Source organism: Myotis daubentonii, chromosome 1 (genome assembly GCF_963259705.1).
Source record: "Myotis daubentonii chromosome 1, mMyoDau2.1, whole genome shotgun sequence".
Classification (NCBI taxonomy): Eukaryota; Metazoa; Chordata; class Mammalia; order Chiroptera; family Vespertilionidae; genus Myotis; species Myotis daubentonii.
In genome coordinates, this window is record NC_081840.1 from 156,681,397 (window position 1) to 156,695,070 (window position 13,674).

The window sequence follows — 13,674 nt, forward strand, 5'->3', positions numbered from 1 at the left end:
TGGTATAGATAGGGTCTGTTGTAGGGTCCAGGCTCCTAGCTCCCAGCCCATAGCCCCTTCCCTACACTGTACTGTGTTGCCCATACCCCCACCCCTACCCCCATGGGATAAGCTTTGGAGCTCAGACAAGCTTGTTCTCAGTAGTTGAGAATCTAAACCTACATTATCCACAGATTCATTAGAATTGATTTTTGTTTTAGTAATCTTGAGTACCTGGCTCATTTCGGTATTTGCCATAGGCCTAATGGTGTCACTCAACAGTCTTCTCCCTAGAACCTGATTCTAACATCACGAGGCAAATTCACTCTCAGTTGGCTCTGCTCTATGCCAGGTGAAAACTGGGTCCACACTGTTTTAAAGTCCAGGAGTGGGCTTCTTAGTCTGAGGTTTGCATATTTTAATGGGAACATGCTAGCTGCTCACAGTTGTTTGAGGGCTGGAAGAGGGCACAGGCTTACTGCGTACTTAGCAGCAGAATGAGAACTAGCAGGGAAATTACAGGAAGATATATTTGGCTGAGAGTAAGAATTATATGTCTGGCTAGTAGCACTGCCTAGTAATGGAATGAACGTTCTTTTCTAGCCCCACTTTTGCCACTCAGCCATGTCTAACCTGAAAGCCTGAAAAATATCATTTAGTGGGGCAGCTAAAAACTAAAGTACTGCCCAAGCCGGTTTGGCTCAGTGGATAGTGTGTTGGCCTGTGGACTGAAGAATCCCGAGCTCGATTCTGGTCAAGGGCATGTACCTTGGTTGCAGGTTCCCCGGTCCTGCTCGGGGTGTGTGCAGGAGGCAACCAATCCATATGTCTCTCTCACATCGATGTTTCTCTGTCTCTCCCTCTCCCTTCCACTCTCTCTAAAAATCAATGGAAAAATATCCTTGGGTGAGGATTAACAAAAAAGTAATAAAATAAAATAAAACCTGAAGTTCTGCTGTGAAGGAAGATGGGGAGAGTGGCTATTGGAAAATGTGATGGTTAATTTGTGTGTCAACCTGACTGGGCCAAGTGGTGCCCAGATAGCTGGTAAAACATTTTTCTGGTTGTGTCTGTGAGGGTATTTCTGGAAGAGGTTAGCGTTTGATTCGGTATCAAAAGACTAAGAAAAGCAGATGATCCTTCCCAAGGTGGCCTTAGGCTCAGACTGCACCACACTGCCGGCTCTCTTGGGTCTCCAGCTGCGGACAGCAGATGTGGGACTTCTCGAATTCCATAACTGCTTAAGCCAATTCCTATAATCAGTCTCTCTCTCTCTCTCTCTCTCTCTCTCTCTCTCTCTCTCTATATATATATATATATATATATATATATATATATATATGTATGTATATATATATACACACATATATATATATATATATATATATATATATATATATATATATGTAATTTCTCTGGAGAACCCTGACTAATACAGGAAGGAATGGAACCTCCCAAATATATGATTGATTTCACAGAGTTGGGTAGAGTGGGAAAGCAGGAGGAATCAGGGAAACCCTCCGTTTTCCAGCTTACTGGTTTAGGGTTCAGGGAGAGACATGAATTCTTTAGAAATCTGAAGTCTCAGTTTGCACAGAACTCCTGCCTACCAAATATTGAGCATACCACATGCCAGGTCCTCTGCTATGTGCGTCTCACAAGAAAACCCTACTTTATAGGTAGGTATGTCCCCGTTTTATAGTTGGGCAAACCCACTCTAGCATAGCTGGTCAAACCCGAACTCAGGATGGATACATCAGTGAAGATAAAGAAGGTCCCTCTCTGCCCTGGCAGGTCGTCCATTCTACTTGTCATTGATATTCCTTTCATCTGTGTCTTTTTACTACTAGAAAATCTATGGGGCTGCTCTGCCCCAGAGCTCATGGAGATGGCATGCTGTTGAAAACCTGGGGAGGCCGCCACTCTGTAACAATGTATTATAGCAATACAAATTTGAGATTGATCTAATAATTTGAATGATGTGGGGATATAGGAGTATTTCTTATTTTTCTTCTTTCCCTTTATTAATACATGAAGTCATCTTAAAACCGTTTAGAAGCACACAAAAAGCCCAAGACCACCTCCACATTTTTTCTTTTCTTTTTAAAAAAATACATTTTTATTGATGAGAGAGAGAGAGAGAGAGAGAGAGAGAGAGAGAGAGAGAGAGAGAGATTGGCTGTCTCCTGTACACCCTATACTGGGGATTGAGCCTGAAACCAGCATTGAACTGGTGACCTTTTGATGGATGGGATGGTGCTCAACCAACTGTACCACACTGGCCAGGGCCTTTTTTCTTTTTTTTTTTTTTTTTTTTTTTTTTTAATATATTTTATTGATTTTTTACAGAGAGGAAGGGAGAGAGATAGAGAGTTAGAAACATCGATGAGAGAGAAACATCAATCAGCTGCCTCCTGCACATCTCCTACTGGGGATATGCCCGCAACCCAGGTACATGCCCTCGACCGGAATCGAACCTGGGACCTTTCAGTCCGCAAGCCGACGCTCTATCCACTGAGCCAAACCGGCTTTGGCTTTTTTTTTTTTTTTTTTTTTTCTTTTTTTTTCTTTTTTCTTTTTTTAAGGCTGATTCAGTTTCATCTCATAAAACTGTTTGTTCTTTTTCAATTGGCTCTACTGTAGTAGTGACCATGTGCCTTTTCTGCATCAGAAGGCGGTATGACAGCTCAAACATAAAGGTCTGTGAACCTTTGAGATGCTAGCTCTTTGTTTTTATATGTTAAGCAGAGCTTTACATTGTAGGGTCATTTGAAAGTTTTTAGTTGTTAATCATCATAATAGTTTCTTAAGACTATTCTTATTCCCACATTATAACCAAATACTAAGTAATTTAGAGATTGTCAATGAAACCACTTGGATCCAAAATTTTGTTGTTGGCACTGCTGTTGGAAGGGGCACTGAGCATCCTAGTTGCAAAGTAGCTTGATTGGGAGAAACTTGAAGGAACATTAAGCCAGTTGAACATTTTGTTTTTTTTATTCCTTGGCTTATTAGCTCTGTGATCACAGGCAAGTAACCTAATATTTCTGTGTCTCAGCTTCATTAACTCTAAGGGGAAAAGGTAGGAGAGAGAGAGAGAGAGAGAGAGAGAGAGAGAGAGAGAGAGAGAGAGAGAGAGAGAGAGAGAGATATCAAGGGACACTCTGAAATTCAAAAGTGAGTTAATTCATAATTCTGACATGGGCCACATCTTACTTGGCTTATAATGGCCTTTGGTACAGCCAGCTCTCAGTGAATACTTGTTGATGTAGAAAGAAGCGAGAGACCTTGACCTTTTTAGTTCCACGCGTTCTCTTGGATTCAGCAGAGATCAAATGAAGAACAATGCGATGGATATGAAATTCTCAGTTGATCTGCCCCCACTTACAGGCAGACTTTTCTTACTATCCCAATATGGATTTACCCTTAGCCTGCATTTGGCATATTCTTGACTTACCTAACACCTCTTAGTTCCTTACTTTTATTCTAATATTTTCATTTTGTTCTAAATGTACATGTTTACATTTACCCTCTGGTCTTAAATGATAAGCTCTTGGGCCTGGAAGCTATTTCTTTGTAATGCCCAGCGTGAGGCTGAGCACAGCACACCATGATGACAGCTATTTGATCACCTACTTCTCCCTGGCTGGACCCAAGATAATTGAGATTCCAGTGTCGCTTGGAATGTCCAGTGTAGCGTGTCTGACACACAGCTGCTGCTTGTGAGCATCTAATGAATGCGAGGTACCAGAGGAAGATGGACAAAGAGCTTTTCAAGTCGTTATTCATCTTTGTGCCTCCTTTCCCATCAAAGAAAAAGGCTTAGCCTTGACCTCTTGGAATCTTCAGTTGAACTTTGTATGAATTTCTCTTCCTCGTTTTGTTTTAAGCATGCAAATTGGTGACAAAGATTGCAAATTTATTGATATTCTCCCAGAGATCTATGCAAAGCCCAAAAATAGAACCCCCCCTCGCACCCAAGTTAAAACATAGCTTGAGCTTGATTCCAGGTGCAGGATTCATGCAAATTCTGTTTGTACATATCTGTCATTTGCAAGAAGCAAAGGTGTTAGAAACACATGCAAACCTTGACTACCTTCTTGCCAGTTCTCGTCTCCCTCAGTGCCTGAATCTATACAATCTATGCTTTTCTTTTTTTTTCTCTCCAGGATTTGAGCAAACTGAGCTATCACTGATTTAAATTTTTTTTTAACTTCTCATTTTGGAATACAAGAAGTTACAAAAGAGAACATAGAGTCCCGTGAACCCATAACCTAGCTTTCTCTGAAGGTTGATGTCTTAAATGACTAGAGTAAAATATCAAAACAGGAAATTGACATTGGTACAATACTGTCAACTAGATTACAGAATATCTGTTTTTTTTAAAAGCACAAATATTTTGAAGTCATAAAATAATTCTTTTGAACATAAATATTATGTCTTGATATTAGGTGAGGAGGTTGACAAGGAGTGAAAATACCCTGAAAGCAGTAGCAATGTGTGATGCTGGATATGAAACACCAACAGGCAGTTTAAAGAGCATGCTCCCAAGCTCAGGGTGTGCCCTAAGGAAAGGAAAGGCATCAGGAAGTGGAGCAGCATGGCCTGGGCAGGGGGAAACGGAAACTTGTTGGAGTTTCAGTGGGACTTCAGTTGCACAGTTTGTGTCTATGCATCCAGAGCTAGGCTGTGGCCATAAAGAAACTGTCCTCACATTCCCTACAACATGTAAGTCTACTTGATTAGAGAAAAGTATATATGACATTTACAGAAAAATTAGCAATTTTTAAGAAATAGATTCTATTTTTTAGAGCAGTTTTAGGTTCACAGAAAAATTGAAATTATAGAGTTCTCATATACCACCTGCCTGCACACATGCATAGCCTCCTTACTATTAACATTATTTTTTTAAAGGATGCATTTTTTTTTAAGGGTGAACCTATACTGACACATCATCATCACCCAAAGTCCATAGTTTTCATTAGCGCTACTCTTGTCATTGTACATTCTATGGGTTTGGACAAATGTATAATTAGTAGTTTCATTGCCCTAAAAATCCTCTGTGCTCCACTTATTCATCCCTCCTTTCTCCTTAATCCCTGGCATTCGCTAATCTTTTTATTATCTCCATGGTTTCGCCTTTTGTAGAATGTCTTAGAGTTGGAATCATATAGAGTATGGAACCTTGTTTGTTTGTTTATTTTCTTAATCCTCACCTGAGGATATTTTTTCCATTAATTTTTAGAGAGAGTGGCGCGGAAGAAGAGGGCGGGGAGAGAGAGAGGTTGATCAGTTGTCTTCTAGGGAGAAAGGGGGAGGAACCTGAAACCCAGGTATGTGCCCTGACCAAGAATCAAAATGGCAGCTTTTTGGTGCACAGGAGGACGCTCAACCAACTGAGCCACTAGCCAGTCTCATCGTGCAGGTTTTGAATTGGGTTTTCAATCTGCCGATGTGGCACTGTATGGATGCCTGTGTCTGTTCCCATTCATGTATGAAGAACAAACATTTAAAAAAAGTTGCCCCTCTCCCCTGTCTTTGGATGGGTGCTGAGGTGAGGGTTTGTTTTGGTCTTTTGTTTGGTGTCTCACTGCAGTCTCTTAGACATAGGATGGTTCATGCGAGCAAATGGTTCCTGCCAAAGAGCTCAACTGCTCTGAGTGAGATGGGCTGGATCAGCACCCTGGGGTAGGCGGTGTGCATCACGAGTCCTCTGGGGAAACTTGTCTGTGGCAAACTGGCTGCGTTTCTTGACCTTTGATCTAGTTCCTTAACCCCTCTAATCTCTAAACTTCCTTTTACTCTCTTTAAAACATTACTGGATTATCTAGCCTTAATAATGCTATGGATCATAGAATCTCCCCCCCCCCCCCGTACTTGGAGCTGTCCTGTCTTTAAAAATGTTGTTGGTTTTTTCCTGTATTAAAGATATTTTTACACTGTATGCAGCCTTTTTTGAAGGAATGAGTTTCCACCCACCAGCTTGGGGACCAGAAACTTAATAAAAAGCCCTAGAAGATGGTGAAGATGGGGCCATCAGCAGAACTAGGGGAAGAGTCACATAGATGTCTAAACCATAAACTCTGAACCAGTACATTCAGTTGCACTTGGATTGTTTATTTTTATTTATTTATTTAAATCCTTATCTGAGGATGTTTTACTGACTTTAGAGAGTGGGTAAGGGAGAGAGGGGTGGGGTGGTTGCCTCCCATATGTGCCGGACCCTACCCCTACCGGGTATCTGCCCATCACCTAGGTAAGTGCCCCAAGAGGGGAATGGAACCACCTATGTATGTGCCCTCAGGAGGGAATGGAACCATTTACGTACGTACCCTGAGCGTGGAATGGAACCGGCAACCTTTCGGTGCCCAGGACTATGCTCCTACCAACTGAGCTACACCTGCCAGGGCTGGGTTGTTTATAGAAGGTTTTGCAGTGAAGTAATTTTAGATCCCATAGGGTGCAACACTAATTTACTTGAGGGCTGCAAGGGTGGCACCAATTCAAGCCGCCCCCTTTAAAGTTTAATTCAGCCTTGTGGGAGGGGGATTAAGTGACCTTCCATTTGCCTGTGCTCCATCAGGTGCAGGAAGTGAAGAACTCAGTCTTTGCTGGGGCAGCAATGGCTGCCTCTGGCGTTACTGATACACAGGCAGGGACAGTGCGTGCGGGGTCCGCATGGCGAGTGCGAATGCTTGAACTGGGATCTCCGAGTCATGTGTACTGCCTCGTGCCCTCAGAGCCGGACCCTGGACAGACACGTTATCAGATCAGGAGATTAAAGACGCGCCTCCAAGTTTTGGACTTCTCACTGCCTAGGCGGAATCCCACCACAGTTTGCAAACTTAGAGGGTGGAAGAATGCCGCCTCGTCTCCTTGCCCTGTTTGTGTGTGTGTGTGAAAAATCCAGTGGGAAAATAGCAGGCATACAGGTACACTGGTTCTTCCTGGGCAGGCATCCAGGGGTGCAGCCGCCATCACAGGCACAGGCGGCCCCCCTTCCTGATTCTATGAAACCCCGGGCAGCAATCCCTCCCCCTCCCCTCTCCCCTCCCCTGCCGAGGAGCGGGCGCTTTGCTTGTGAATGCTTTTCTCTTTGATCAGCGCACTCCTATTTCAAGAGTGGAGTGGGACTCTCCCTGGGGCGTTATAGGGTGTCAAATATGGCATTTGCTCCTAGCCGAGCACTGAAACCGACAGTCAGCAGAGCTGTTGAAGGGAGAGCAGAGATTCCGGGGAGGGCTGGGTTCAAACGGGGCTTGAGGAGGGTGGTCGAGGGCCCCCGCCCAGTGGGCATCGCTCAGCGCCCCCGGCCTGTGGGCGGGCCCGAGTGCAGGGAAGATGAGAGGCCCGGGTGGGGGGGTGCAGGAACAGCTGTGCTGGCCGCCGCAGGAGATCGGGCACCCTCCCAGCGGAGCCATGTGGGACGTGAGCGACGTGTGGCGGCAGCCTCAGCTCAGCCTATTCTGCTGCAGTGTGGGTTTCAGGGAGCGCCGCCTACTTCCTTGCAATCGCAGCCCAGCCTCAGCTTGAGGTACGCACCTATAGGCGAGGCCGGGCAGCGCTTCTGTGCTGATGCATCGCGCACATCCACGTAACGCGATTGTGCCGGTGGCAGTCCCCGCGATACTTTTTTTTTTTAATTGTCTAAAGTTTATATATGTCTTCGGTTTCCCCAATTGACCCCCCCCCCCCAGCCATTCCCACCCTGGACAAGCCCCCACCGCTCCAGTGCCTGTCCATTGGATATGCTAATATGCATGCATACAAGTCCTTTGGTAGCTCTCTAACCCCCCCCCCCCCAATACTTCTTATGGGGCTTATAGTCAGACTAGAGACTCAGCGCACAAAATTCGTACACGGGTACAGTCCCTAGGCCTGGCCTGCAATCAGGGCCATCTTCCCGGGCTGCCCACAGCTGGCCCTGCCCCCCGTGGCCATCCACCCCCAGTTCCCTGTTCCTATCCGGTGGTCGGAGCCTGCCGGCTGGGGAAAGGGACCAAGAGGAGTTCAGTGCACCTCATAGTGACTGGTTGAGTGGTCATTCTGGTCGTTTTGCCTTTAGGGCCAATTTGCATATTACCCTTTTATTATATAAGATAATCAGCTGCCAGTTGCAGTAGGACCCAGTTTTATTTACTCTTCTACCACCAGTAGGAGAGATAAAGGCATGTTGAAAATATTGTAAATGGCGACTGAGTGAACCAAGGTACTTGGGTCTATTTGGGTCCTCTCTCTGGGGCTTTCCCGCCCCCCCTCCTCATGTGCTGCCTGGGTTCCAGATCTTGGGGATGATTGCTGGGAGAGCAATGTTCAGGACCAGTCAAGGTTTCTAAGAGATTTAGGAAAGTGGGCAGGGTGAGGAGGAAGGACGGGGGTGGCGGGGATTGCGGTGAGACTCATAAGTGTTATCAGGGAGCATCTCTGGCAAGGAGAGCTGTGCCTCACCGGCGCTCTCAGCATCCTCCCTCAGGCTTCCCTGTCTCTAACCTTTAACATTAAGTGGAGTCTTCAACTTGACTGTGCCTGACTAGGATTGTATGTTAAGAATGCAGAGTACTTACTGCTTGGCAGAGGTTGCTCAGTAGTTAGAGCTTGGGCCAGCACACCAAAGGTCATGGGTTCGATTTCCGGTCAAGAGCAGGAACCCTGGTTGCAGGTCCCCCCCACCCCCATCCGCCTCACTCTGGTTAGAGCGCCGTGGGGTGGAGGCCAGCAGTCGATGTGTCTCTCACATCAATGTTCCTCTCTCTCTCTCTCCCTCTTTCCCATTTCCTCTAAAACTCAATGGAAAAAATATCCTCTGGCGAGAATTACTAGTAACTAAAATCTTTTTTTTTAAAGAATGCATAGTATTGGGGTCCCACTCCCAGAGGCCATCAGGAGGATGCATTTAGAGATGCTGTCATTCTTGGAGATTCGGCTGCGCGGGTCCACGGACCAGTGGACCGTAGTGCTCCTTTCCTCCCAGCACAGTTGAAGTGATTATTCTGGGAAGCCATGCCCTTCGTTTTTAGGGGATGGTAGGAGGAGGCTCAAGGAGTCTAGGACCGTCAGCCAAATCTGCGTTTAGGCAGGGCGTTATCTGCAGCTGGTTATCGCACTACTGATGCTAGCCTGCAGGGGGCACCAGCAGGTTGCCTCCTGGCTTGCTCACAGCCCTTCCCCGCCCTTCCCCACCAGCTCCCCACGTGGAGGAGGGGCTGGAACCAGAAGAATGCGTTCCCGCCCCAAAGCTGACGTGTGCGTCGCTGCCGGCCGGACTCTTAAAAGCCCACGCGGAGCGCGGGGCATCCTAGCAGAGCTGGAGAGGAGGCGAGCGGGAGGAAACCGCGGAGGACTGGACTGGCTCACTGGGACTGCGGCTGTCACTGCTCTTCGAGCATCCCTGAGTGGGGGACTTCCTGAGTGGAGGGGCCAGGCCCTGCGGAAGTTGCGGGTGTATCCCCAGACCCACGCCCCTTTCGAAGCGCTCGCGGAACCTCTCGCCCCGTGCGAGGGTTCGTCATTTAGCACAAAGCACGTTTCCAAAAAAGCAGCGCTAGGGAGAGCGCCCGGGCCGCGCTTCCGCGCACAAACTCCCTCTTTCCCTTTGTTTCTGGGAGTCGACAAGCCGATCTCTTCCCCAAGTCTGAATTATTCGCAAGAGGAGGGCCGCCGAGTCTAGGCTGTGAAGATGCCCCTGGAGCTGACTCAGAGCCGGGTGCAGAAGATCTGGATCCCGGTCGACCACCGTCCTTCGTTGCCCAGATGTGAGTACAGATAGGTGCAGGGGCCGGGCTGCAGGGGAGAGGCGCGCCGCGTGGAGAGCAAAGCCATTGTGGGGCGGGAGCTGGCGCGGAGCTTTTGTACCGACTCCTCTCCTCGAGCGCGCTCCTGCGGGGCCGGGTACCTCCCTCCACCGCAGTCTCCGCTGGCTGGGGCGGGGCTCCTTCCACTCCTCCCCAGAGCGCGGGGAGGGGTTGTCGGTGGCGTGGAGCCGGGACAGCGCGGGCTCTTGCGCCGGCGCTGCACCTCCCCTGCCCGGTGTGTGCCGCGGGTGGCTGGGCTGGCCGCACCGGCTTGTTCCCCCCAGGGCTTGTTCCCCCCAGCGTAGAGGGAGCCGGAAGCAGCGAGCGCGCCGGGGTACTGGCCCCGGAGAGCAGGGTGAGGAAGCGCAGGGCACTGCAGTGAGCCTTTGCTTCGGGACCTTTGAGAAGGGACGCTCGCGTGTTCCCCAGTCCCGGCCATCCTCCAGTGCGCCCGCCGGGCTGAGTCCGGCCAAGGGACGAGGCCGCTCGTACGCGAAGCGTCACCTCGGGTCTCCCTCCATCTGTGCCTCACCTCTCTCTAACCCTCTCTCTTTACCTCTGTTTCTTTTTGTTTGTTTATTTTTTGTTGTTGTTCTTTACCTCAATTTCCATAGTCTCTCTTATCCCCTCTATATTTCTGTCTCCTCCCTGCCTCTGTTTTCACCTTCTCTTAGTCTCCTTTTCCATACATTTTAATCTCATCTTTATATTTCCATTCCCCCATATCTCTCTTTTTTTCTATATATTTATAATCTCTCTATTTTATATTTGTCCTCTCGTTTCACCTCTCGCTCTTTCCCTCTATACGTATTTCTGTCTCCTCTCTCTGCTCCCACCTCTAGCTCCTGTGCTGGGGCCACAAGAGAGCTCGCCCTGGAACTAAGCCATTGGCCCCGGTTTGGGGGAGGGTCTGTGGATCCCTGACTGTACAGTTGGCAGCGTTTCGCACGGGCGGGCGCGCGAGGTGCACGCACAGTGCACCAACCTGCCCTGTCTGCCATTGGCCAGAAATGCTTTGGAAAGGTGTGCCTTAGGTTCTATCCCTAGCTATGGAGAGAGTCACCTCTTAAAAGGGTAGTTCCAGTGGTTTGAAGGTAACACCGCTCCTCCAGGTAACCTGCCCAGGAGCCCATCAGGTGGATTGGGTAGAACGCAATGGTGGGTGTTTTGTCCCCAGCCAGGTTGGATTGCCGGAGTAAACATGGGATCCCAGATGCAAGCCCTAGGGATGGCTTCTAGGCCTCAGTGGCTGTTTAGGGGAGGTGTCTTGCTAACCTTTGCTGTTGTGACAGCCCACACAGCTGTGGTGACAGCTCAGGTGTGAATCACTTCCCCCACCCCCCACGCCCACCTGCCCCAGGAGGTGGGGAGAACTGGCCCTGTGGTGCTCCTTGGTCATATAGGTGATGGGGACCTGGTAAGGCACTCCTGATACTGGCGGCCCCTCCTCCACCAGCTTGTCTCCTTTGCTGGACCTGAGGGTTCTTGGGGCCACAGAAGCCTTAAGGAGAATTAACTGGGTTTATTTGCAAGGTAGCCAGGAGTTTGGCAGGTCTGCATCTTTTAGATGTACTCTTTTGTTTTTTAAAGGAATGTTTTATTGACTTTTAGACGGGGAGAGAGAGAAACATTGATGTGAGAGCCTTCTGTACATCCCCTACCGGGGATTGAGCCCGACACCTGGGCAAGTGCCCTGACGGGGAGTTGAACTGGCATCCCTTCGATGCATGGGATGACGCCCAGTCGTCTGAGCACACTGGCCAAGACTAGATATGCTCTTTTTTTTTTTTTTAAGTTGAATTCAATGATGAGAGAGAATCATTGGTTGGCTTCCTCCTGCATGCCGCCTACTGGGAGTTGAGCCCACAACCCGGGCATGTGTCCTTGACTAGAATCGAACCCAGGACCCCACAATCCTTAGGCTGATGCTCTATTCACTGAGCCAAACCAGCTAGGGCTAGCTATGCTCTTAAATAGTTTATAAACTGTACTGACCACAGTCTGCTTGTATTTCTTTAAAACCTATTGGTGGTGAGAAATGCAGTGCCTCAAATCATAAGGGAGATTTGGCTACAGCAAGATGCAGAAACAATTCAGTTCAGCCCTTTGTGACTTGGAATAAAGTGTATTTATGGAGCACTTGGTAAACCGTAATTGGTCATGAATATATGTTGGTTCTCTCTCTTTATGCAAATGCATGCATTTGTGTGTGTGTACACACACACACACACACGCACACATGCACATTTAGTAGTCCCTTGAGGTTCATGGTGGTGGGCTGAGGTCTGGGAGGAATGACCCTGAGTTTCCATGTAGAGGGCACAGATTAACTGCATTTGCCCAGTCGTGTGATTATGAGAGACACAAATGTGCAGTGATGCTTCCTTCCTCCAGGCATCAGAGACCCATCCATTAGACTCTGTCAGTCTGCACGTCTCACACGCCGATGAGAGATTTGCCTAAAAATCCCTGTCAGAACCTTTCAGAGCTTGGGGGTGGGGTGGAGGATGCTAAAAGCTGAGGGATTAATTCCCTTTCCCCGCCTACTTCTGGAATTCTGAGTGTGGTTCTGAGGTGTAATCTCAGATGTGTTCTTCCTTATAAAAATAACCGCAGCCTAAATAGTTATTACATGCCCTTATTTCAAGTAGCGGTGTCTTTTTTGGTTCCTATAGCCGCATTTGTCTTCCGTCGGAATGGAGAAAACAGGGTGTTTTTTCTTGGCATCTTTCCTGACCCACCCCCTTCCTTAATGGCATTTGGAACATTGGTTGGATTTTCTTCCTTCTAAACCTGTTACCATCTTTCTAAGTGGTGTTGTAATTGGGGGTCTGCAGCAGATTCCTCTGAGGGCATGGGGAACATTACTGTTCATGTGCAAAGAACAATAAAACATCAGGAAACCCCAGACTGATTAGTTTGATATTTCTTCCTCTGAAGCACATGATGCCCTGTTAGGACCCCCACATGGTGGTAAATGCTTCTTACAAAGCCTGCAGCTTCCTTCAAATGCACGCCGTAACTTGGGGAGAATGTCAATCAGCATCATCGACAAGGACGTCAACAATGACTGGCAAGGACTGCCTGTCCTTTCTCTGTTGTCAGTAAAAGTGGAGAGGCTCTGCATGGGAGTCCCTGCTTATTTACCCACTCAGAACCTTAGTTTTCTCGGCCCTGGTCAGGTAGCTCAGTTGGTTAGAGCATCGTCCCCATATGCCATGGTTTCGGGTTTGAGCTCTGGTCAGGGCACAGCCAAGAAGCAGCCAATGAATGCAATGAAAAAGTGGAACAACAAATCAACATTTCTCTCAAATCAATTTAAAAAAAGAACCTTAGTTTTCTCATCATTAAAGTAGTCATACTGTGTACTGATAGAAGGGTTTTCATCTCAGCAGGGCCTAAAAGCCACTGAAGGCATTCTAGTTTAAAGAAGGAAGGTAGGGGGAGTTTAAGAGAAATTCCTACCTATACTGTTGCTTGGCCCTGGCTACACATTAGAATAATTTGGGGGATATTTTAGGGAGTGGGGATCCATATAATACTTTATTATTTTTTAATTTATTTATATATATATATTTTTTTTTCCTTTTTTTTTTAATTAAATCTTTATTGTTCAGATTATTACATTTGTTCCTTTTTTTTCCCCCCATAACTCCCCTCCTCCCAGTTCCCGCCCCACCCTCCGCCCTCATTCCCCACCCACTGTCCTCATCCATAGGTGCACGATTTTTGTCCAGTCTCTTCCCACATCTCCCACACCCCTTTCCCCCCCAAGAATTGTCAGTCCATTCCCTTTCTATGTCCCTGATTCTATTATAATCAACAGTTCATTCTGTTCATCAGATTATTTATTCACTTGATTCTTAGATTCACTTGTTGATAGATGCATATTTGTTGTTCATAA

General features: G+C 47.5%; 1 protein-coding gene across 3 annotated transcripts in view; it reads left to right on the forward strand.

Annotated features, from left to right (window-relative positions):
* The window catches only part of PFKFB3 (6-phosphofructo-2-kinase/fructose-2,6-biphosphatase 3), an 84,800-nt gene that overhangs the window by 42,854 nt on the left and 28,272 nt on the right, over window positions 1-13,674 (forward strand). The window contains exons 2-3 of one of the 3 annotated variants that reach the window (XM_059663650.1): window positions 8,824-8,960; window positions 9,163-9,731. The exons of 1 other annotated variant lie outside the window; for it this stretch is intronic. In XM_059663650.1, the coding sequence (XP_059519633.1) occupies window positions 9,656-9,731 (76 nt within the window). In that variant the 5' untranslated portion in view covers window positions 8,824-8,960; window positions 9,163-9,655. Of the gene's footprint in view, window positions 1-8,823; window positions 8,961-9,162; window positions 9,732-13,674 lie in introns of those variants that run through there. One more of the 3 variants, XM_059663668.1, reaches the window with a different exon arrangement.